The following is a 25424-nucleotide window of genomic DNA, read 5'->3' on the forward strand; positions in this document are numbered from 1 at the left end:
CATAGTTTCTCAAAAGGGTGGGTTTTGTTGTTCCTCATGATCCAGAAAATTAGGAAGAGTGGGTGCCAGGGAGGCCAAATCTGCCTCCTATTGAAAGAAGTTGGCCCCAAGGAGAAGGCCCTTGGAAGGATGAATTTTATCCTTTACTGTTGCCAAGGGCTCCTTTCTGAATTTCATCTTCATTTGGGGCCATTGAGAGGGAAGAATGAAGTTATAAAAAGACTTGCTTCCAAGGCATGTCATTAAGGCGCCTCTTTGTTCGCTGGCTTCTGCTGCGTCTTTACTAGCAGCATTTGCAACGTTGGGGGACTTGTACTTGAGCTCAGAGAGAGGAGGCACCCACATGGCGCTGCAGTGCCCTGGGTGACCCTCTCATACACCTGGACCATGGGAAGCTGAGATCCATAGATGTGTGACAGGATCTGGTGTAAAGAGAGGAGCAGACTGGCCTCTCAGGGAGTGGGGACAGTGCTGTTGGTCACACCTTGGGGGAATTCTCTCAAATTGGAAAGATATTTGGGTGGTGGGGGGTCAACAATCAACAAAGGTGCACTATCCAGAGATGAGGCGTGGGCCAAGTCTGACTTGACTTATAGGAGACATGAGAGCAGCGGGGGTAGGGAGCACCACAAGCAAGGAAACTGGGGTGAGTTCTGCTTTAAAGCATAAGCTTCCTGGGCCATGGTTGTGCTCTGCACCCATTCACCATGTAGCCTCAGGAAGTCTCTCAGTCTTTGCCTTGGTTTCCTCATCTGCTCTCGGGACAGTGAAACCAACTGTTAGGGCCTGTGGTGTTGCTACTTTGGCTATTGTTTGTCTGCCCCACCCCCCTTCGGGCTCATTTCCCTAGCCTCCTGGTGCTCACGGCACTTCCTTCTCAGCTCTGCTAGTGCCCAGCACAGGGCCTGGCTCAGAGCAGCAGCTGCTACTATAAACCAAATTAATAAATTCATGAAGAAATGAGTGTTGATAAGTAGACTGCCTGCATGGAAATACGCTGGAAGGAGATGTGTGGGCTCCACAGAAAGGGACAGAAGCCCTTCAGGAGAGCCATCATTCTATCTATCTTCGAATTTTCATCTTTTAATCAATCAATCAATCAATCAATCAGTTTATTTATTTATTGAGAGCAAGAGAGCGTGAGCACACACAAGCTGGGGAGAGGTGTAGAGAGAGGCGGGGGAGAGAGAATCTTAAGCAAGCTCCACGCTGAGCCCAGTTTGGGACTCAATGTCGTGACCCAGGAGTCATGACCTGAGCCAAAATCAAGAGTCAAAAACTTAACTGACTGAGCCGCCCAGGTGCCCTGGAATTTTCATCTTGATTTATTTTGCTTGATGAGTGATGCTTTGCTCTGAGAAACTATAACCCTCAATAGAAATGGCCGTGCAAATGTTATACATTTATATGAAAATGTAAAGAATTTTTGTTGTTTGGGTAATTCAAATTTATTCTGAGCATTTATTCTAAATATGTGTTCTGATTGGCTAGCGCAGAGCTGCCAGACAGAGATAACATCTTATATCTGGTCACGAAGAGTCTAAGCTCTACAGGATGCAGGAAGGGCTGGATCAAGGGGACATCTTGAGAGAGTTGTATTGCTGACCCTGCACATATTCAGGAATTCACTTTCGAAGCCTCAGTTTGTGCTTTTGTAGAAGTATTGATTTCTTCTACTAAATACAATATGAAGAGGACAATATGTCATTCCCACTTTTTTTTTTTTTTTTTGAGAGAGTGAGTGAGAGAGTACCCCCACTAGAATCTCAGTGGTTATAAATTGTCAGAGGCAGTAGGGCAGCATCTTCTGTATCTCAGCAGACTTGCTAAACTAGAAGCTAATCCTTCTGGCACTGACATTCTGTAACACTGGGTTTTATGATTATGTAGCCTCACTTAGGTTTAGGTGAGAAAAGTAGCCAGATCCTATATGGTCCTTCTTTTGGGTTCCTGGACCAATTCTAATGTGTTTAGAAGGAGCAGGGTTCTCCAACTCCTCCAATAAACAATTCTTAGACACCAGCAGGGTCTTCAAGAATTCAACTCAATTCTGACACTGTCTACTTGGAAACAGCATCAGATTCCACAGGCTAAGGGTTCAGTCTTACAAGACCTCCCACGCTCCCTTCAGATACAAGGCACAAGCCCAGGCTGTTATCTGTCCTTCTGACTGACCATCTGTAGATGGAGGTTTCCATGACCTCCACCTTGGATTTCAGATGCCAGCTGCAAGTGCATGTTGTTACCTTTATGTCTGGTCAACTGGAAATAAATCAGAGGTTCCTACGACCTCTTCTTCTTGTTTGATTAATTTGCTACAGCACTTACAACTCAGATACACATTGTACTTACTAGATCACCAGTATGCTATAAAGGGATATATCTCAGGAATAGCCAGATGGAAGAGGCGCACAGGGCAAAGCATGTGGGGAGAGAGCAGAGCTTCTCTGTGCCCTCTGAGTGTGCCTCCCTCCTCCAGTCTGCCCATGTTCCCCAGCCCGGGAGCTCCCCCAGCCCTGTCTTCTTGGGTTTTTATGGAGGCAGTTATCTGAATGACCAAATATTTAGTTTTCTTTTAAGCCACAATTTCACAGTCTTATAGACTCTTAACGTGGCTTTGCTTTTCTCTTGAGAAGGGAGCCAGTGGAGGGTTTTGAGCGAGGAGTGGTTTGATTTGACTCTGGCTACACAAGGATCCTTCTGGCAGCTGTATGAGGATAATGTGGAAGACAGCACAGACGGAGGCAGAGTGAGGAGAGAGGCTATTGCAGTGGTCCAGTAAGGAATGATGGTGGCTCGGACCAGAGTGTTGGTGATGGAGGTGGTGACAAAGGGTTGCATTCTACAACTACCTTAAAGCGTAATGCCCCAGGATTTGATGTCAGTAAAAGAAAGATGTCAGGGATGACAGGAAGGTTTTGGGTCTGAGCAATTGGAAGGGGGAGTTACCGTTTCCTGAGACGGAGGTGACAATAAGAGGAACAGCTTTGAGGCACAGAAGGGCAGTAGGAGTCAGGAGGTCGGTGTTGGATGCGGATTTTTTGAGGCACCAGTTAGATCCCTCTGGGGGCTGATGTTGGGTGGGAGGCTGTTGGATATGCATCTGTAGAATTCAAGGGCGAGTTCTGGGCTGGAGGTTTAAATGGTAACTCTCAGGCATATATGAACCTTTTTAAGGCCTTTGAAAATAGGTGTCAAATTCCTTTTCAGAAAGGTTCATAAATTAATACTTTCTCTAGAGGATATAGAAATTCCCAAATGCTGGGGCGCCTGGCTGGCTCAGTTGGTTAAGTGTCCGACTTCGGCTCTGGTCATGATCGCACGGTTTGTGGGTTCGAGCCCCGTGTCGGGCTCTGTGCCGACAGCTCAGAGCCTGGAGCCTGTTTCGGATTCTGTGTCTCCCTCTGTCTCTGCCCCTCCCCCACTCATGTTCTGTCTCTCTCTCTGTCTCAAAAATAAACTATAAAAAAAAAATTAAGGGGCGCCTGGGTGGCTTAGTCGGTTAAGCGTCCGACTTTCGCTTAGGTCATGATCTCACGGTTCGTGGGTTCAGGCCCCGCGTCGGGGTCTGTGCTGACTGCCAGCTCAGGGCCTGGAGCCTGTTTCAGAGTCTGTGTCTCCCTCTCTCTCTGATCCTTCACTGCTCACGCTGTCTCTCTCTCTCGCCTAGAAGTAAATAAAACATTTAAAAAAAATAAAAAAGAAATAAAAAGAAATTCCCAAATGCTGGCTATTACTTCAAAAAATTCATGCCAATTCAATAGGAGAAAGGTGACGTCTCAATATTTTAATTTTCATTATGTGAATTTCCAGTGAGATTAACTTCTTAATGTTTTTTGGCCTTTTCTCCTTTGTCTCCTGTGAATTGCATGGTTGTGTCCTTTTGTCCATTTAAAAAGTGGGGGTGGGGGCGCCTGGGTGGCTCAGTCGATGGGTGTCCAACTCTTATTTGCAGCTCAGGCCATGCTTCCAGGGTCGTAGGATTGAGCCCCACATCGGGCTCCATGTTGAGCATAGAGCCTGCTTAAGATTCTCTCTCTTTTCTCTCTTTCTCTCTCTCTCCCTCTCCCCCCGCCCCTCCCCCTCACTTGTGCGCATGCGCTCTCTCTCTCAAGAAAAAAAGTCGGAACGACATATTGTCCTCTTCATATTGTATTTAGTAGAAGAAATCAGTATAACCTGTTGGGTGACAGATAGTTTTTCTGAATTTTAATTTTGTTTATAGTGCTTGCTGATGTATGGGAAGATTGGTATATTCATGTAGTCAAATATATCATCTTTCCTTTTTGAATCCTTCGTTTTGTTTGGAAAGCCTTTCTTCTCCTAATATGAGAAAAATATTAATCTATATTTTATTCTAGTTTTTTATGTTTTAATGAAAATAATAACTCTCTGATTCATGAAATTCATTTTAATGTATGATGCCAGGAATTGAATTTTTTCCTGCCCCAAATAGTTAATGAATTGTTCTTGCATCATTTATTGGGCATTCTGTAACAGTTCTCATGAATTGAAGCATCACTTTAATCAATACTAAATTCCTGCCTAGACTCAGGCTTGTTTCCAGGCTTCTAATTTTTTCATAGCTATGTCTATTTTTCTACACTGTTTTAATTTTTATAATTTACAACTCAACTAATATCTGGTAGATCCATTATTTATTTTTTTGAAAATTTTCTTCATTATTCAACCTCTTTTTTTCCTTCGCAACTTTAGACTTGAGACAGAGACAGAGAAAGTGAGTGGGAGAGAGGGGCAGAGGTAGAGAGAGAGAGAATCTTTTCTTTTTAATGTTTTGAGAGAAAGACACCACATGTGTGAATGTGGGAATGAGGAAGGGGCAGACAGAGGAGGAGAGAGAGATTATTTATTAAGCAGGTTCCACACTCAGTGTGGAGCCTGACTCAAGGCTCCATCCCATGACCCTGGGATCATGACCTGAGCTGAAATCAAGAGTCAGGTGATCAACCCAACTGAGCCAACCAAGCGCTCCTAGACTTAACATTTTCAAGTTCCAGAAAGTTTCTAGCTAAGTGTTAATTACAGTTCTCTGAAGCTTACACATTACTTTGACAGGATCCATAGATTTATAATATTGTTTTCTCACCCTTGAACATGGTGTACTTCCCTAACCACGCAGGCTTTCTCTCATGTCCTCAGTATCCTTTTGTTGCTTCTTCATCTACTGATGCACATATCTGGATGATTTTATTCCTAAGTAAAACAAAACAAACCAAGCAAACAAAAACCCTGAACTACTCGGCACCTCTCTGCCTAATCTCTCCTCTGTCACAGTGGTTCTCAACAAGAGTGATTTTGTTCCCCCAGGGACATTTGGCAACGTCTGGAAATATTTTTAGTTGTCACAGCTGGAGACCCAGTACTGGCGTCTAGTGGGGAGAGGCCAGGGATGCTGCTAAACACCCTGTTACGCCCGTGACCGTAGAATTGTCTGGCCCCAAGAGTCAGGAGTGCTGAGGTCAAAAAACCCTCATGGATCTGTGTGGTGACTGGACCCTTTCTCCATGGGCTGTCCTTCTGGTATCATTGTATTTCGATCAGTGACAGAGGTGAGTCTGCTAAGTATCGCAAGGGGTTCCTGTCCTCTGGGTGTCTGCTTCGTGCCTTGAGATGAATAGCCCCCTGTGAGAGGCTGTACCCCTGACTTGCATGGTGGCCAGGAGTGTGGAGTTGTGCAGCCCTCAACTCTCAGTCTGTCACGTGTCTGTTCTGGACTTGGAGTCCTAAAGGAGGCCAGTTTTCCAGAAGGGGACCAAGGAAGACCTGAAAGGAAACCTATGGTTGCGTTTAACTAAATTTCACTAACTGGCAAAACTCACCTCAGGTGGCATAAATCAGAAGTGTTTGCCAGGGGTGCGGGTGGAGGGCGGGTCGGGCCCAAGGGAACTCTCTGGGGATTATTTCTGACATATTGGGTCTGGCAGTCAGATGGAGAGCTTTCTCCAGGGTTTTTTATTCCTTAAAAAAGAGGTGCAACCATAGTGGAAGCCCCTTTGTATCCCTCCCACTCTCATTCCCCTTCCTCTCTTCCCAGAAGTAGCCAATGTTTGGAAGTTGGTATCTTTCATTTTAGTATTTTTGTATTTTTCCAAACAGTGTAGTTTAGTCTGTTTTTATATTTTATTTATTTTGTTCTCCTTCTTAACTTCACACCCAGTGCAGAGCCCAACATAGAGCCCAGTGCAGGTCTTGAACTCACAACCCTGAGTTCAAGACTCTGACACTTAACTGGACTGAGCCACCCCAGGTGCTTCAGTCTGTTTTTAAACATTAAAGTATCACACTTTATATATATAATCCTGTATTTTCTTTTCCACTTAATATTTTTATATCTACTTGATTCATTTTAACTGCTATATAGCGTTCTATTATATGTGTATACTTCCAGTTTACTTCTAGTAAACTTATCCAGTTTCCTACTATTGGACATTTAGGTGGTTTCCAGTTGTTCTTTATCATAATGCTTCAGTGAACATCCCTACTGTACCTTTGTATTTATTTTGTAACCTGTCAGAGTATTGCTTTCCAATTGGCCCTCTTGAGTTCTCTAGAAAGACAATATTATCATGGGCTAAAAATTATACTTCTGTTTCTTTCTCTCATAATTATGATTCATATCTATTTCTGGTCTTTTTACATTGCTTAGAAACTTCAGAACAATAGTAAATAGCAGTGGGAACAGTGGCCCTTCTTGTTTTGTTCTTCACATTAATGAGGTGGCCTCTTGAGTTTCACTGTTGTTAAGGATGATTTGGGCTTTCAGTTTGAGATAGATATTATTTATCAGTCATGCTGAGGTATTATCCTTTTTTTTTTACCTGAGCTTATCAGGAATTAAAATCATGAATAAATGAATATTGTAGACCAATTTCAATATTATTGTGAAATGCTTTTTCTTATTTGGATTAGTTTAGTAATAAACTTATAATATTGAGACAGTCATGCAGTTTTTGATGTATTATTCTTCTAATCTATTGCAGGATTACCTTTGCCAACATTTTTTTGTTTACTACCTTTGGATATATAACATACTAATTGTGATTAGCCTGTTATGTTACATTATTTATTGATTGATTCATTTATTTATTTTGGCTATCTTTTAAGTCATGGTCACCAGTTTTTTTTTTCTTAAGAGTACATTATTAAGGTATAATTTACACACAGTAAAATGTGTAAACCTTAAGTATACAACTTGATGAATATTGACAAATATAAACTTCCCAGCAGCCATCAACCAGATCAAGATATGGAACATTCTCATGACCTCAGAAGGTTCCCTTGTAGTTCCTTCCAGGCAGTCCTTCACCCCCACCCCTAGCAACCACTTCTGTTGACTTTCTATCATCACACATTAGTATTGTCTTTCCTTGAGCTTCATATAATAGGGATCATATAATTTATACTCTGTGTGTGGCTTCTTTCATTCAACATAATGTTTCTGAGATTCATCAAAAACCTTATGTCAATAGTTGAGCTAGCTTTGTGAAATGAACTGATACAATATACATCTTTTTTTTCATGCCCTGAAGGGGTTTGTGTTACATGGAAATTATTTGTTCTGTGGAAGGCTGAAGTACTGCACCCATGAAATCCTCTGAGGCTGGAAGCCATTTTAGGAGGCAGTACTTTGACAACTTTCTTTACATTTTTTCCCTTTATTATCGGCCTATTCAGGTAGTCTATTTTTTCTTGAGGCAATGTTGGTATGTTATGCTTTCCTAGAGAATAATCAGGTTTTGAAAGTATTAGCATATAATTATTCAGAATATTCTCTTATAATTTAAAAATCTATGGTTTCCCTTTTTTCATTTATAATATTTATTTATGCCTCCTTCAATGGTGGAAACAAGACTATATCATGAACCAGCTCTAAAATTTTTCTGTCAATTTTACAGTTTTTCTATTAAGTTTACTAATCAATTATGTTTGCTTTAACCATATTTTCTAGATTTGTTTCCATATTTTTTAAATCTTTTATAAAAACCAAATTATTTAAATGGATCTTTATTTTACCCACTTTCATGCTTTTCTGATTAATCATAAAGGCATTTAAGGTTATCAATTTGCCTGTGAATCAGCTTTGCCTCATCCCATAAGATTTCTTATATGATTTTCTCTTTTTCATTGTTTTTACATGGCCTATTTGCAGTTGTGATTTTTCTTCTTTAGCCCAAATGTTATCTAGGAGAATACTTAAAAACATCTAAATGATTAGATTTTTGGTTTGTGCGCTAGGGAATCATATTATTTTTAATTTACCACTGCCTTCTAGGTAGAATGGTTTCTGTGCCTTTAGAGTCTTTTGTCTTTTACACAGATAAGAAAGAAAAGAGATCTTATCCAAAGATAAGAAAATCAGAGAAACAGGCCAAGAGATCCAACATCCAAATAATAAGAGTTCAAGAATGAGAAAACAGACAATGAAAGGGAAGACATTATTAGAGAAATAATTCCACAAAAGTTGCTAAAGTTGAAGGATATGGATTGATAGGGCCCCTCAAATGCTGGAGAAAATAGACTCACTTTGAGAAATACGTTTTTTTAAAAAAATTTTTTTAATGTTTTATTTATTTCTGAGAGAGAGAGAGAGAGAAACAGCATGAGCAGGGGAGGGTCAGAGAGAGAGGGAGACAGAGAATCTGAAACAGGCTCCAGGCTCTGAGCTGGCTGTCAGCACAGAGCCTGACGCGGGGCTCGAATCCACGAACCGTGAGATCATGACCTGAGCCGAAGTTGGACGCTTAACCAACTGAGCCACCCAGGCGCCCCAAGAGAAATATGTATTTTTAGAGGATGGTGCATTTTAAATTTCTGTTTGACTTAGAAGATAATTGAAGTCACATTTGGAGAATGCAAATTAACTTGTGATTGGCCTCTGGCCAGACTGTATACAGAAGGACCTCTGGCGTCTGATATCATAATAGATTGGTACAGGGTACCTGGTGGCTTAGTTGGTTAAGTGTCCAACTCTTGGTATTGGCTCAGGTCATGATCTCACAGCTGGTGAATTTGAGACCCATGTCAGGTTCCACAACAGGCGGTGTGGAGCCTGCTTGGGATTTTCTCTCTCCCCCTTTCTTTGCCCCTCCCCACTCACTCTGTCTGTGTCTCTCTCAAAATAAACAAATAAACTTAAAAAAATAGTGGATTGGTATCCTGTCAAGGAAATAGTTATTCCTATTATGAAAGAATGTCCTATAGAAATAGGACATTCTAATTTCTGAAGTATTTTTTTTAATGTTTTTATTTATTTCTAGGAGAGAGAGAGAGAGACAGCGTGAGCAGGGGAGGGTCAGAGAGAGAGGGAGTCACAGACTGAAACAGGCTCCAGGCTCCGAGCTGGCAGTCAGCACAGAGCCCGAAGCAGGGCTCGAACCCACGAACCGCGAGATCATGACCTAAGCGAAAGTCGGACGCTTAACCGACTAAGCCACCCAGGCGTCCCTAACTTCTGAAGTATTTTAAATTTAGGTGGGGAGGAAACCTGTCACAAAACAGGGAGGGAGGCAAACAATCTAGTACTTTTTAAGAGCTATATAATTTAAAAAGCACTGCACCTGTGTTTGATAAAATATTTCAGTCAGTCCTAATAGTATCACATGTGAGGCATTATGACTCCCATTTGGTAGACCAGAGTGAGACTCAGAGAGGTTAAATAAATTGTCCAAGTTCATAGAATTTACAGGTTGTAGAGCCGGGATTGAAGTAGAGGTCTCTGATTCTCTTGGCCTGTCCCATATGAACACCTCAAGAACACAAAATGGTTGAAGAAGGAAGAAGAAAGGATAAAAAACAAAGGATAAAAAAGGACATATGACAGCTGAGTCCACCCTGCCTTTAACATTTCTCTGTAATTTATTCTTACATATCATTTGCCGGATGATGCTATGTGGCCACCCCTCTTGGCAAAGGAAGCGGGGAAATGTAGTGTTTTAATAGGGTACATTGCTTTTCTGAATGAAACCACACTTATGCTAGGAAGAGAGAAGGAGAAATGAGTAGGCAATCTCAAGTCTCTGTGGAAGCCAGGAGCAGAAGCAGCCGTTCCTTTGGCTACCTAGAAGTTGTTTACATGGATGACTGAGGTTGTTTTTTGTCTTCTTGGCTTTGGATACTGTAGATTATTTTCATGGAATGGAATAAAGTTTTCAGTATCGTGCATGCATTTAATATTTAAATACCACAAGCTGTCCAGCTTTTTCCTCTCTTCATGACAAGATTATTATGATGATCCCAAATCCTGTGAAAATTTAATCTTGAGTTGTTCTAATAAAAATAAAGTGACAGCATTTAATATTTTAAATATACCGAAAGTGCTTGCCTGTTATTTTCTAGCTTTCCTTTCTCTGCTCTCTTCCCCAGGACTGCTTCCTCTCTATCTTCTCCCCACTTACCATTCTTATTCTCCATCAATTCAACTGCTTTCACCTCTTACTGAATCTTCACCTCATAGAATACTGGAGAGAACCTCTAGTTCAACCAACTCATGTTGTAGGCAGGAAAACTGAGGCTCAAGGAGTCAGGGAGATCTCTGACAAGGACTAAGGTCCCCTGTCTCTGCCCAACCTTCTTGAAGGAAGATCACTGATCCTTATTCCCAGCAGGGAATTTGGAAAGTGAAGGCTCTGAGGTGGGAAAGAGACCGGGGGCATTTGAGAAACCAAAAGGGAGATGGTGTACCTTTGGCACAGGGAATGAAGAAGTGAGTGGGTAGAGGGGTCAGTGAGGACCATGGGAAGCCAAGCTATGTGAGCCATTGTAAGGATATGGGGTTTATAAGCTAGTGAAGAGTTGTTACCAGAGTAGTATGATTTAGCTTCAAATCTCAAAAGACCCTTATGTCTGCTTTGTGGAAGCAGATTGGAGAGAACAAGGAAGCCAAAAGAGAATAGTAAGGAACTACTACAGTCTTTCAGGTGAGAGGTGATGAAGGCAGTTGGTGTGGGAGAGAAGCAAACAGAAGGTAATATTGGTTGTCAGGGTTTGGTGACAGATTTACATATTGGCGTATGAGAGAGGGAGAGGGCAAGCATGAGTCCTAGGTTTCTGTCTTGTGCAGGGGAAGACCCCCTATTGGGGCTGAGCATTGGAGGAGGAGCAGATTTGAGTGGAAGATCCACAATTCACTTTTGCATGGCAGTTTCTATGATACATTCTCATGAAGATGTCAGCAAAGTAGCTGGATATACATCATGAACCATATTTTTAAAATTCTATTTCTACCTGGCTATTGTTAGTATATAAAACAATTGTTTCATACAAATTTATTTTGTATCTGACCACTTTACTGACTTTTTTCATTAATTTGAATAGATTATCTGTGATTTAAAAAATGTCTATTTATTTGTTTTGAGGGAGAGAGAGTGTGTATGTGTGCATACGTGTGCATGTGAGTGGGGGAGGGGTGGAGATACAGGGAGAAAGAGAATCCCAAGCAGGCTTCATGCTGTCAGTGCAGAGCCTGATGCTGGGCTCAATCTCACAAACCATGAAATCATGATCTGAGTCAAAACCAGGAGTCAGGTGCTTAACTGACAGAGCCACCCAGGTGCCACTTTCTATGTTTTTTGTTGTTGTTGTTGTTGTTTTCTGATCTATAATTACATCGTCTGTAAATAATGGTAAGTCAACTTCTTCTTCCCCAATGGTTTTTACCTCTTTTTTTTTCTTGTCTTATCACTGTGGCTATAGCAGAAGTTCTTCTATAGTTACCTTTCTTTTTGTAAATATTTATTTATTAGAGAAAGCAGGGAGGGGCAGAAAGAGAATCCTAAACTCTGTCAGCCCAGAGCCCAACTTGGGGCTCAATCCCACAAACCACGAGATCATGATCTGAGCCAAAATCAAGAGTTGGTTGCTTAATGGACTGAGACACCCAAGCGTCCCTGTAGTTACTTTTAAAGGTAAAAATGATATCAGTATTTGAGCAGCCAAGGGGAAGATGATTTGGAAATGAGAGGAATCTGGGGACGTAGTAGACAGCTAAGACATTGTGGCAGCAGTTGAGGGGTGGTATGATCATGTCTTTGAATAGAGTGGTAACAGAAGACTTAGACAGGGATAGCAGTACCAAGTCTCTTCCCCTAACACTCAAGAAGAACTGTCTAGCAGTACAAAATGATCACAAAGCCTCAAAACTAAAGCATGGTGGTCAGATTGGCAGGAAGCCAAGAATATCTAAACAGTGAATATTAAAATTGGGTAGTGTATGTTCATCTGAAAAAGAGAACAGAAAGGAAATTTATAAAACTTCTCAGTTTGTGAACAGTTCTAAAAAGGTAAGATCAAAAGATATTAACAGATATATATTTTTCTGATTTATCTCCATGGTTAAAGCTTAATCCATCTTCTTCCAAAATGTCTTATAACAACTACAATTTATGTAACACAAGTGTGCATATAACATCATTTGGTTCCCCAATACCTCTGTGATGTAGAGAGTAATTCATATTTATCCAGGACTTGACATTTTCTACCATGCTTAGATTACCTCATTTGATGCTTATAGTCCCAGGGCTCACTCCCTTGCAATTCAGGGTCAAATAAAAATCAATCTATTTTCAGTTCTTTGAACATAAAGTCCTGTGTTCCCTCTACTAAGCTTTGTGGTTTACCTTCTTCATACCTGTTTCTCCTTCAAAACCCAGTTCAGACCCAAGGAAAGGTCTTTGTTTCATTGCAGGAAGGGGAGGTAAAGGTGGGTGTAGACAACAAGGTCCCTAAAAAAAGTCCCAGCCAGAGGGTACAGCACAACGTCAGAGATGCCACAGACACAGTATTACCTGCTGGCCTGGGCTTTGCTGAGCTCCCTTGCTTCTGGGAAGAAAAGAAAAATCCTTCTTCCTTCAGCCAAATGCATTTCCTTCACACATTAGACTGTTGGCTTGCTTATTTTTACCAGCCACCCCTCTGTTTGGGGTAGATGTCAAATCATGTGTTTTGTGGTACAAGAGACTTATGGGGGTGACATGACATTGGGGGCTGGGTACCATCCCTAAAGGGAATGCCCCAAGGCTCCAGAGTCTGGATAGTCCAAGGCCTTCTTGCTGGGTGAGTAGAGTCTTGGGAAAGGTGGAATATGCTTTTCCGGACCTGAAACTTTTTGCAGTTAGGTCTAGTTGGTTGGGACGGAGCCTCGGATGGTCTTCAAGCCTTGAGGACCCCAAACCGAAGACCCTAAAGGATCTGTTTCTGGAACCTCTTCTGTACATACCCCAAGGTGTCCCTCTGTCAAGCTGGGAGACTGGTGGGCATATGGATGGAGTCTATTCCATCTCTCTCAACTGTAGTGCCCAGTCTGGTGCCTGGGCCACAGAGGACCACAGAGGATTTGGGTGGAATTCAAGGCACAGTCAGGCTTGTCTCTCTTCTCTTCACCTCCAGCCCTAGCTTCTCAGCCATTGCTCTATAACCTGTCATGTGGCTGCCTACAAAAGAAGATAAAGGTAGAAGTCCCAGGTGACTTTATGAATTGAAGAGGTTTCAAAGCTCTTGCTTTAGAAGCTCAAGCAGAAGTTTTACCCTGTGTTGATGGAATAAAGCATTCTGTCAGCAAGCCTGGGCTTGCCTCCGACTAGGGGGCAGGGGAGAAGGGAGAGCAACGTTGTCACTTTAATTGCATTGGCATAAATATTTGATATTCAATAAATTAGATCTGGAGCAAGGAAAACATTCTTGCAAATGGATTTTTTACCTGGAGCCCAGCCCCATTAGCAGAGGAGTGGAGGGCAGCCTGCCCCAGGGTCGGTAATTAACTCAAGTGGAGCAGAACTAAGCATTTTTGACAGCCTTCCTGGTCTGGAATTAACTGTCATCTCAGAGGAAAAAAGAAACTGCACTGTCACATTACGGTTTACAAGAGGCTCCAGTGCTGCCAGCGAGTGAGTTTAGTTATGTCTCCCCCTCATGCCCTGCAATGTTTTTTCATCATTAAAGACAAGCTTAAAAGCAACTAATGATGTATTTTATATCCACGTACCTGAATCACAGATTTCACCAAAAGAGAAGACATTAGCATGGTAATTCAATTTTATTTCCCCTTTTGGCAGTTGTAACGCAACAAGATACAGTGGATGCTGTTATAAGTCACAACACTGTGATATTTGAAGATAGTGCAAACCGTATTTTTTTCTCCTCTCTGTATCAGGACTTGGTTATAATGAACCAGAGTATAGCCACTGTCTGTCTGTGCCACCTCCCCCACCCCCACCCAGTGTATGAAAGCAGCAGTTGCTTCTCAGAAAAGGCAAAACCATTGGAGCCTGAAGCTCTTTCTAGAAGCCACTACTTGTCTTCTCGTTCTGTGGAAACTGATACAGTGGAAATTGGTGCTGTGTCGGGCCTCACCTTGGCAGTGTTGTGTGCAAGCAAATTTTTATAAGGTTGGAGATGTTAGCCAGACTTAGCATGCAGGTGTCTGTATGCAGTCTACCGTGATGGACAGCCGGCTTCAGCAAAGAAAGCTGAGAGTGTGTGTGTGCTTGTGTATGTGTTTTTGTGTATGTGTGTTGGGGGGGGTGAGTTGTGCCACATCACACCTACTTCTCAGATTTTCCACCTATTTCACTAGTAGTGGAACCACAGCTCACTTTCCTTATCACTGACCCACACTGTTTTCCTCGTGTCCTACAGTCAGTGGGAGCCCTGGTCTCTTGACTTTTTCCCCTTTCTCCTGTCCTGTTCACTCCTGGCTTCTGTCTGGCCTCACTTCCTGTACAGTGTTAGATCTGAAGATGGGATTGTGTCCCTTAGTGGTTGGAAATTTCTGACTTTCCGCCTGATGCCCTGGCAGGGGTCCCTAACCTTGGATGTCCCTGAATCTGAGGGATCCAGATTGGCTGGACTAGAGTCTAAAAAGTTGGGTCCCAGGGAATTTGAATGTTCTGTTCTGTTGGGTTAGCAGCCCCTGGCTTATAAGATCAAGCCCTAAAATCTTAGATTTGTATCTTAGCCTGGACGGACACCTCCCCTTTGGACCCCAGAAAGTGTAAGACTTCACAACACCCTTAGACTTTCCCTTGTCCCACTCTTCTGTTGGTTAACTTCCACTCATCTTTTAAGACCCAATGAAATGCCACCTCCTCTATGAAGCCTTCCTTAATTCTCCCAGGTCATTCACTCATTCATTTACTTATTCATTCAACAGATGCTCAGTGATTGCAGGTGCCAGGCTTTGAGCTGGGTTCTGTAGATGACTTAGCAGTGTATATATCAGAAGTGAGGAGTCCCTGGTTAGTGGGGAAGTTAGGAGAGACATGGGCCGGGCAAGGGGAGTCAGTGAGTGCTTTCTGGTGGAAGCAACAGTTTAGGGTGATCTGAAGGATGTTTAGAAGTTAGTCACAAGGTGGGGCACCTGGGTGGCTCAGTCGGTTAAGCATCCAACTTCGGCTCAGGTCATGATCTCACGGTTTGTGGGTTTGAGCCCTGCGTTGGCCTCTGTGCTTACAGCTCAGAGCCTGGAGCCTGCTTTGGATTCTGTGTCTCCTTCTCTCTCTCTCTGCACCTCCCTCACTCATGCATGCATGTGAGCTCTCTCTCTCTCTCTCTCTTTCTGTCTCTCAAAAATAAATAAAACTAAAAAAATAAAAAGTCACAAGGCATGAAAGGTGGGGGAAGGAAAGTCCTTCCATATGGAAAGAGTGTGCTGGTGGACCTGAGAGGTAAATCTAAGCCGTAAGCAGAGGCCAGATTCTGTCCTGGTTTACTGTTGTGTGGCATGTACCCCCAGTACATGGAAGAGGGCTCACTAGGTATTTGTGGGTGAAATGAAAGGCCTGATCCTATAGGATTGGGTCTCCCAGTTTAGACAGCAGGGCTGCGGGGTAGAAGATACTGAGGTGGAGCTCCAGTGTCAGGAAACACAGGATGTAATCCCCAGGATTAGAGAGCGAGAGAAGTGGTGCGGTGGCTCCTTATAAATATGTAAGAAATTTAGGGCCCTGTAAGGAATTATTATTTCTATTTCACAGCTGTAGGTTTGGAGCGCTGAAGAGTTAACTAACATGCCCACAGGAATTCTGCTGGTAAATGGGAGAGCTAGGATTCAGACCCCCAGCCCGGCTCTGGCGTCCATGCTTTTAATGGCTCTCTTGGGCAGACTTGGCCTGACCTGCCTCCTCACTGGAGCTGGCGGTTTTTCTTTCACCTCCTGCAAGCCACCCCACACCTGGCCCAGGGCCCACTCCTGGGGGTGACTGGAGAAGGAGGGACCTCAGCGGCCACCCCCTCACTGAATGCTGAGATCAGTATCACATCCCAGGACTGGAATTTTTAACAATAACATTTAAGAAGGAAAACAGATTTTTGAAAATATGTTCAGAGGCCCATTGTGGCTGGTGCATTGCCGCCCTGTGTTGGGGAGAGGCAGGAGGTGTCGGAGGACAAGTTAGCAGCCCTTTCCTGGGAGCCAGTCCTGTGTCACCACTGTTGCTGGCTGGACTCCCAAAGGCTGCAGCTGGGTCCCGTGCTGGCCGGGTCAGGGAGCATGGTATGTGCTTCTCTCCTCACCGCCTCCCCCACCTCGCCCCAATATTTTATTAAGAGCTAATTTACACAGTAAAATGACAAATCTAAGTATTCAGTTGGATGCTTAACTGGTTGAGCCACCCGGGTGCCCCCCAATGACTTTTTTAAAATAATCTTTTTATTTCTAGATGATTTTATAATCAGAACAAAACTGCGAAGATTGTACAGAATTCCTAAATACTTTACACTGAGTTTTCCCTAATGTCAGCATCTATTCTATCACAATACAGTTGTCACAACTAAGAAGGCAGGATTGGTGCACTACTATGAGTAAAGCCCCAGACCTGATATGGATTTCACCCACCTTCTTCATGAATGCCCTCTTGCCGTTCCGGGATCCCATGCGGGATACTGCATCTCTTCGGGTCTCTCTAGTCTGTGATGGTTTCCTTGTCACAGCCTTGACAATTTTGAGGAATACTGCTATTTTGTGGATGGTTCCTTCGTTTGACTTTCTGTGATGATTTGCTCAGAGCTAGGAATTTGGGGGAAGGGCCCTTTGCATGCCTTCCAATCAGGGGCATATGTTCTCTACATGCTTTATCACTGGTGCCCGTGACTTTTTTACAGATCTAGAACATTTCCAGCTTTGCAGAAAATCCCCTTTCCAGTCCATCTGTACCTCCCACCCCAAGGTAACCACTGTCACCTTGGGGTACCACTGTTGGGATTTCTGTCACTACCAATTAATGAAGGGTGCCAGTGCCTAGATTTGTATCAGCAAAATCAGTGGACTCCTCTCATCTTTGGCTTTTTTTTTTTTTTTTTTTTTTGCAAAACATAATGTTTTTGAGATGTATCCCATTTTGCTTTTTCACTGTTGCCTAGTATTCCATAGTAGGGAAGTAGGGATACACTCAGTCTATTTGTTCACCCGACTACTGAGCCACATGTGGGTTGTTTCCAGTTTGGGGATATCATGGGTAAGCTGCCATGGACATTCTCACATGGTTGTATTTGGGGATGAGTCCTGCTTCAATTGAGAGAGTCCACGTTTGGGGTGGGGAGGCTTTAACCTCATCTCTTCAGCTCTCACTCTTGATGACTTTCTAAAAATGCCCTCATTTGCCCTCCCTACAAATAGATTAGGGAAGAATGAAGCCTCTGAAAGGAACAGAGAAATTCTTGCTAGGAGGTATACATTCAGTGTGTTAGCAAATCTCATCAGCTCTGGCTCTAAAATATTTCTTCACTATGCCCACTTCACTGTTTTCCTAGCTCCCACCAGAAACAAATCCACCTCTGTCTCTCCCCTCCTCACTGATCTGGCCTCCTCAGTTCTGCACCCTCTACCCTCCAATCCATGATGGCACCAATCAATCCTTCACCCTTTATACCCCATTAAGTTCCCAGAAGCTTCCTTTGTCTTAGGAGACCCTTCCACCTTCCTCTCCTGCTCTCCAGACCCTATGGCCTATAGTTCTGCCTCATGTCCCTTCCCAGCAAGCTCTTTCCCAGTGGTCTCTGCACTGGCTCTGCCCTCTGCCTGGAGCATTCTTCCCAAGGAAGGCTGCCTGGCACCTTCCGTTCCTTCAGTTAGGACTCTGTTTCACTGCCACCTCCATAGAGAGGCCTCCCCTGACTGCCCATTCATCCAGTCTGTCTTTTGATTGGGTAATTTAAACCACTTACTTACAAATAATTGCTGGTTGGTAAAGACAGAGACTGTTTCCATGTAAAAAACTCTTTTCTGCCTATTTTGTAATTCCTTTCTTCCTCTGGTTGTCTTCCTTTGTGACTTGATGACTTTTTTATAGTGTTATGTTTTGATTCTTTTCTCTGTATCTTTTGTGTTTCTACTACAGGTTTCTTCTTTGTGATTACCACGAGGCTCACATAAAACATCTTCTAGTTATGACAGTTCATTTTAAGCTGATAACTTAATTTCCATCACATATAAAAGCTCCACACTTTTCCTCCCTTTGCCCCATTTTGTGATCGACGTCAGTATTTACATCTTTTTATGATATGTACCAATGAGCAGATTATTTAGCTATAGTTATTTTAAGTACTTGAGTCTTTTAACTTTTATGCTGGCATTAAAAATGATTTATGCCCCACCATTACAGAATTAGGGTATTCTGAATTTTGCTGTGTGCTTATCTTCACCAGTTTTCTATGTTCATTAGTTTTCATGTTCCACATGTTATTCCTACCTTGCAGCGTGAAGAACTCCCTGTAGCATTTCTCTTAAGACAGGTCTGGTTGTGATGAACCCCCTCAGCTTTTGTTTCCTGAGGGAAAGTCTCTTTCTCTCCATTTCTGAAGGACAGCTTTGTTGGGTAAAGTATTCTTTGTTGACAGTTCTGTTTTGTTTTTTCCCTTTCAGCACTCTGAGTGTATCCTCTGTCCTGACCTTCATGGGTTTGCTGGGAAATCCTCTCACAGTCTCGTGGGGGCTCCCTTGTATGTGGTGAGTAGCTTTTCTCTCGCTGCTTTCAAAATTCTGTCTTTGACTTTGAACAGTTTGGTTTTAATACGTCTCATAGACGATTTTCTGATATTCAGCCTATTCTTGGTTCTTTGGACTTTATGGGTCTGGGTGTTCATCTTCCCCCTGGAGATATGGGAAGTCATCTGTCATGAAGTCAGTGTTTCTGTGGGCGTGTGGAGGTGGGCTCTCCTGGTCTGCTGTCTTCTCCTTCGCTGCTTTAGATGTGATTTCTTTGGGTTTTTGAACATATTTAAAAGCTGATTTAAAGATTTTGTCTAGGGGCGCCTGGGTGGCTTAGTCGGTTAGACGTCCGACTTTCGCTTAGGTCATGATCTCGCGGTTTGTGGGTTCGAGCCCCGCGTCGGGCTCTGTGCTGACTGCCAGCTCAGAGCCTGGAGCCTGTTTCAGTCTGTGACTCCCTCTCTCTCTGACCCTCCCCTGCTCACGCTATCTCTCTCTCTCTCCTAGAAATAAATAAAAACATTTAAAAAAAAAAAAAAGATTTTGTCTAGTAAGTATAACACCTGTGCTTCCTCAGGGACTGTTTGCATGGATGTTTTTGTGAGTGTGTGTGTATGGGCCATACTTTCTTTTTTATTTGCATGTGTTAGGTCTAAATAACGTAACGTGACAGCTCTGGAAATTAGATTGTCCCTCCTTCCCAGCGTTTGCTGTTTTTGCTGTTTCTGTTACTATTGTTGTTCTTTATTTGCTTAGTGACTCTCCCGTGCTAACCCTATAAAGTTTCTATATTTTTTGTTGTTTGTGGCCACTGAAGTCTCTTCTCAGCTTAGTGGTCAGTCATTGATTGGAAAGAGATTTCCTTAAATCCCTGGAACCAGAAAGTCTCCCAGGCTTTGCCAAGGGGTTCTGTATGTATATTGGGGAGTGCTTTCACCACACAGCCTAGCGTCTATAGCACTGACTTAGTCTCCACTTCCTGCTCGCCGGGGGCCCCAAGTTGAGCCAGCTTAGGAAATAGATGAGCTAGCTTAGGGCCTTCTACTGTTCCTGATCATGCACACAGCCCTAGGCGTGTGCACAGCCTTCTGCGTGCGCATGGCCTCCTTTTCCAAACCTTCTATGGAATTCTTATTCTCCAGCTTTCCTTTTAAGTGTTTTGGTTATTAGCATGTTTTTTGCCCCAACTTATTTTTCCTTCAGGCAGCTAACATGTTAGTTAAATAATTGCTACTCGCTGTTTTTGACAAAAGCTCCTAGGAGAGGGAAAAATAGACTGTTCACACTGGCCAAGGTCTGAGCCAGGTCAAAGAAGGATGTGCCTTACAAGTGGGGTTTTCCAGGGGACTGCCAGACAGATGGAGTGGTGACGCTGCTCTGACATTGGGGCTCTGAAAAGCTCCACTCTGTTCTGACTCCATCAGTGGCAGCTGGGCTGCTGGGGGGCTGGTTTTCCCAGTGATTTGCTAGTGATTATGGGTCGTTAGTTTTCAAGGTTATTGTGGGCTGGAGAGTAGGGGCCGGAACTAGGGCAAGTTAAAATGTCATGAAGCTCAATGTTCTTATCAAGATTCATTATTTTTCTTTTTTTTTTTTTAATTTTTAAAAAATGTTTTACTTATTTCTAGGAAAGAGAGAGAGACAGCGTGAGCAGGGGAGGGTCAGAGAGAGAGGGAGTCACAGACTGAAACAGGCTCCAGGCTCTGAGCTGGCAGTCAGCACAGAGCCCGACGCGGGGCTCGAACCCACGAACCGCGAGATCATGACCTAAGCGAAAGTCGGACGCTTAACCGACTAAGCCACCCAGATGCCCCAAGATTCATTATTTTTCTTGAAAAAACACCCCAAGCCCTGATTGCTGCCAACTTTTGGTTGATTTTTAACATTCTAAAGCAGTTGATTCTGATGATTTTTGCCAGTGATCCTATTGCCTATATGGTCGAAAGGGTTTCTGGAGATTCTTATTCTGCCATTTTTTGATAATGTCACTCCTACATAGACAAACAGAGGCCTTTTCTTCTTCATGACACTTTTTTTTTTTTAATGTTTTATTTATTTCTAGGAGAGAGAGAGAGAGAGAGACAGCATGAGCAGGGGACGGTCAGAGAGAGAAGGAGTCACAGATTGAAACAGGCTCCAGGCTCCGAGCTGGCAGTCAGCACAGAGCCCAACGCGGGGCTCAAACCCATGAACAGCAAGATCATGATCTAAGCGAAAGTTGGACGCTTAACCGACTAAGCCACCCAGGCGCCCCTCTTCGTGACACTTCTTATGGCTTTTACGCTACTCTTTTTTTCTCCAGCTAGATGCCACCATGGATATGCCTGTAGTTGAACAAAGTTGGGTTTATTGACTCGTTGCAACAAAGAGACCATACATTATGGGAGAACCGTGAACGTGAGGCAAGTCATCAGAGATATTACAAAGGACTTATTAGAGCATCTGCACCTGGGTCAAGCAGTTTTGAGAAGGTTTTATGGAAATAGGGCTTTTGTCTGAATTGGATGCTTTCTGGAAGTGAAGGCAAGTCTATGATTGCATGTTCTAATAAATCTTATTTAGAAAGTGGTAGGAATGAAGTGAGATTAAAGCTATACTGGATAAAGAAGTAGCAGTCACCCTCATTAGCTGGGGCTGGGGGTAGAGTAGTCTGAATAATGGCTGCCACGGTCTTCAGATCATAATCCCTGGAGCCTGCAATATTTCCTTAGATGGAAAACTTGTCTGCTCAGGTATGATTAAGTTAAGGATCTTGAGATGGGGAGATTATCCTGGATTATTCAGGTGAGCCCTAAATATAATCACAAATGTCCATGTAAAAAAGAAGCAAGGGGGCTCCAGGGTGGGTCAGTTGGTTAAGCCTCTGACTTTGTTTCAGGTCATGATCTCATGATTTGTGATTTTGAGCCCTATATCGGGCCCTGCACTTACAGTGCAGAACCTGTTTGGGATTCTCTCTCTCCTTCCCCACCCTTCCCCAACTTGGGGTGTGTGTGTGTGTGTGTGTGTGTGTGTGTGTGTGTTCTCTCAAAAATGAATAAACTTAAAAAAAAGAGAGAGAGGCAGAGGTTCACACATACCTGCTCTCTGTATCTGTCTGTCTGTCTCTCTTTCTCAGGAGAAGACAATGTGAAGATAGAGCTGAGAGATTTGAGGATGCTGGCATTGAAAGCTGGAGAGATGTGTCCACAACCCAAGGAATGCCAACAGCCACCATAATCTGCAAGAGGCTCTTTCCTAGAGCCTCTGGAGGGGGCACCGCACTGACCACACCTTGGTTTTGGCCCAGTGAGAATGATTGCAGACTTTCGTCCTCCAGAATTGTAAGATATGATACATTTCTGTTTTTTTTTTTAATATTTTTATTTTTTATTTCTAGGAGAGAGAGAGAGACAGCTTGAGCAGGGGAGGGTCAGAGAGAGAGGGAGACACAGACTCTGAAATAGGCTCCAGGCTCTGAGCTGGCAGTCAGCACAGACCCCGACGCGGGGCCCGAACCCACGAACCACGAGATCATGACCTAAGCGAAAGTGACTAAGCCACCCAGGCGCCCCTACATTTCTGTTGTTTTAAGCCACTAAACTTGTAGTAGTTTACTACAGCAGCCCTAGGAAACACATACAGGGGATGTTTGATCATTTTTATGGTTTGGACAATGTCCTTGTTTTTGTCCAAGTTCATGGGTTATGGGTTGAATTGTCTACCCCTCAAGTTTATATGTTAAAGTTCTAACCCCCACTACCTTAGAATATGACCTTATTTAGAAATGGCCGGTAGCGTGGGCCCCTAAACCAACAGGACTGGTGTCTTTATAAACGTGGACAGAGATGCACATGCAGGAGGAGCACCATGTGGAGACTGGAGTTATGTTGCCATAAGCCCAGGAACCGCCAGAAGTTAGGAGAGAGGCCTGGAACCACTCCTTCCCCTGCACCTGTGGACACCTTGATCACAGGCTTCCAGTCTCAGAACTGCCAGACCTTAACTGTCTGTTATTTAATCCACATCCATGTAGTTTGTGGTCCTTTGTTACAGCTTCCTGGCCAGTGAGTACAGTTTAGAGATGATTCCAGAGTGGTCTTGCTTTTATCTTGCTTGTGGCCTTGTCTGACGTTGATACTCCATGAAATTGTTGATGTTCGGCAGGAAACCTGCAGCACCTAGCTGTGAGTGCCAGGCCTGCTCTTTCATATGTCAGATACTGCTTTTCTCTTTCTTGTCACAAAGACTTTACTCATCTGATAAATGTTCACTTTATGTTGTCTTTAAGCATTTTAACTAATTCTTTCTAAAAAACATTTCAATCTTCAATCCAGTTGGCATTTATTCCAGAGGGAAGATGGGGCAGAGATATATGGCCTCAAGTAGAGGCCATGATCAAAGGGGCTTGAGGTCCAGACTTGCTGAGGTCTTTATGAACCTGAGTTCACAGCTATCTTAGACCACTCCCCTCAAACTGCTTTGTACACAGGAGTAATCTCAGGCCTTCAGAGCATTTAGGGAGTAGTATCTTCCTCTCTTCCTTGTCATTCCTGATCAAAGGAAAGGCGTCAGCCCCCTTTAGTTAGAACAGGTCATGGCTGTGAGTGCCTTCTCACTAGAGCCATTAATTCGGAGGACAGGCTCATCAGCAGAAAACCCTCCCAGAGCCCCACGTGCCCCTCCTCTGTCTATTTGGATAAGTGCAGTGCAGGATCAATTATGGATGAGGCTCGATGGGAAATGAGTAAGTGGGCTGTTGTCTACTTTGAAAAATTAATGGGATCTGATTAACACAAGAGTACACTCCCTCTTCCTCAAGCCAGAGAGGCTCAGATCTCTACAGAAGCTCAGGGGCAGACAGTGGGGCAGCAGCAGCCCTTGTGTCTGTGTGGGGTTAGATTTGATTCATGGAATCATGCGTTAGACTTATCTACCCCCTTGACAGATGAGAATACTGAGGCCCATCAAGGTTAAACAATTTGCCCAAACAGCAAAGAAGGAAAGAAAAATAGTCAATTACTGGGTTTTTACGAACATGCTTATTTATTTTGAGAGAGAGAGTACACCTGGAAGTATGAGCAGGGGAGGAGGGGCAGAGACAGAGAGGGGGAGAGAGAATCCCAAGCAGGTTCCGCACCGTCAGCACAGAATCTGATGCCAGGCTTGATTTCACAAACTGTGAGATTATGACCCGAGCCCTAATCAAGAGTTAGGTGCTTAATATACATTTTTTTAGTATGGAAAACTTAAAACCTATGCAAAGTAGCGAGAATAATATCATGTACACATTCTCAAACTTTTTGGTTTCAATTTATACTCTTAAAATTTTTTGAGGGGGCGCCTGGGTGGCTTAGTCGGTTAAGCGTCCGACTTTCGCTTAGGTCATGATCTCGCGGTTCGTGGGTTCGAGCCCCGCGTCGGGCTCTGTGCTGACTGCCAGCTCAGAGCCTGGAGCCTGTTTCAGTCTGTGACTCCCTCTCTCTCTGACCCTCCCCTGCTCACGCTGTCTCTCTCTCTCTCCTAGAAATAAATAAAACATAAAAAAAAATTTTTTTTTTTTTTAAAAATTAAAAAAAATTTTTTTTTTGAGAATCTCCAAGAACTTTTGTTCCTGTGGGTCGCGTCTACTGCTGTTTGCTGTATTAGACATTAGAACTCAGACATTTAAAAATATTAATTCACTTAGGGGGCGCCTGGGTGGCTTAGTCGGTTAAGCGTCCGACTTTCGCTTAGGTCATGATCTCGCGGTTCGTGGGTTCGAGCCCCGCGTCGGGCTCTGTGCTGACTGCCAGCTCAGAGCCTGGAGCCTGTTTCAGTCTGTGACTCCCTCTCTCTCTGACCCTCCCCTGCTCACGCTGTCTGTCTCTCTGTCTCCTAGAAATAAATAAAACATTAAAAAAAATATATATATTAATTCACTTAAAAATAATACTCCCATTACATGTCAACACAAATAACTTTGTCCTTGACAATGTATTTCTAATATCAGCTTTATTTTTATTTATTTTTTTTTAAGTGTTTTTTGTTTCCCTGTGTTTTTTAAAAAATTTTTTATGTTTTTTTAAAATTTATTTATGAGAGAGAGAGAGAGAGAGAGACAGTGTGAACAGAGGAGGGTTAGAGAGAGGGAGATACAGAATCTGAAACAGGCTCCAGGCTCTGAGCTAGCTGTCAGCACAGAGCCTGACACGGGGCTCAAACCCACAAACTGTGAGATCATGACCTGAGTTGAAGTTGGACACTTGACCGATAGAGCCACCCAGGTGCCCCTATTTTATAAATGTTTATTTTTGAGAGAGAGAGAAGAGTGTACATGACCGGGGGAGGGGCAGAGAGAGAGGGAGACAAAGGATCTGATGTGGGGCTCGAACTCACAAACCATGAGATCATGACCTGAGCCAAAGTCAGACACTTAACTGACTAAGCCACCCAGGCACCCCTCTATTATAAGCTTTTAAATGCCAATTATATATCATCTATTAGATTTTATGTTATTTTGTTA

The 25424-nt window shown here is 43.3% G+C and overlaps 1 protein-coding gene across 3 annotated transcripts in view; it reads left to right on the forward strand.

The window, feature by feature from the left end:
* TOX2 (TOX high mobility group box family member 2) overlaps positions 1-25424 on the forward strand; it is a 286505-nt gene that overhangs the window by 49685 nt on the left and 211396 nt on the right. For 2 of the 3 annotated variants that reach the window (XM_039248522.1, XM_039248525.1), the window contains exons 2-3: positions 18875-18958; positions 22059-22263. In XM_039248522.1, the coding sequence (XP_039104453.1) occupies positions 18906-18958; positions 22059-22263 (258 nt within the window). In that variant the 5' untranslated portion in view covers positions 18875-18905. Of the gene's footprint in view, positions 1-5491; positions 5571-18874; positions 18959-22058; positions 22264-25424 lie in introns of those variants that run through there. The other variant, XM_039248523.1, reaches the window with a different exon arrangement.

This window comes from Hyaena hyaena, unplaced genomic scaffold (assembly GCF_003009895.1).
Source record: "Hyaena hyaena isolate Hyena2069 unplaced genomic scaffold, ASM300989v1 scaffold_312, whole genome shotgun sequence".
Lineage (NCBI taxonomy): Eukaryota > Metazoa > Chordata > Mammalia > Carnivora > Hyaenidae > Hyaena > Hyaena hyaena.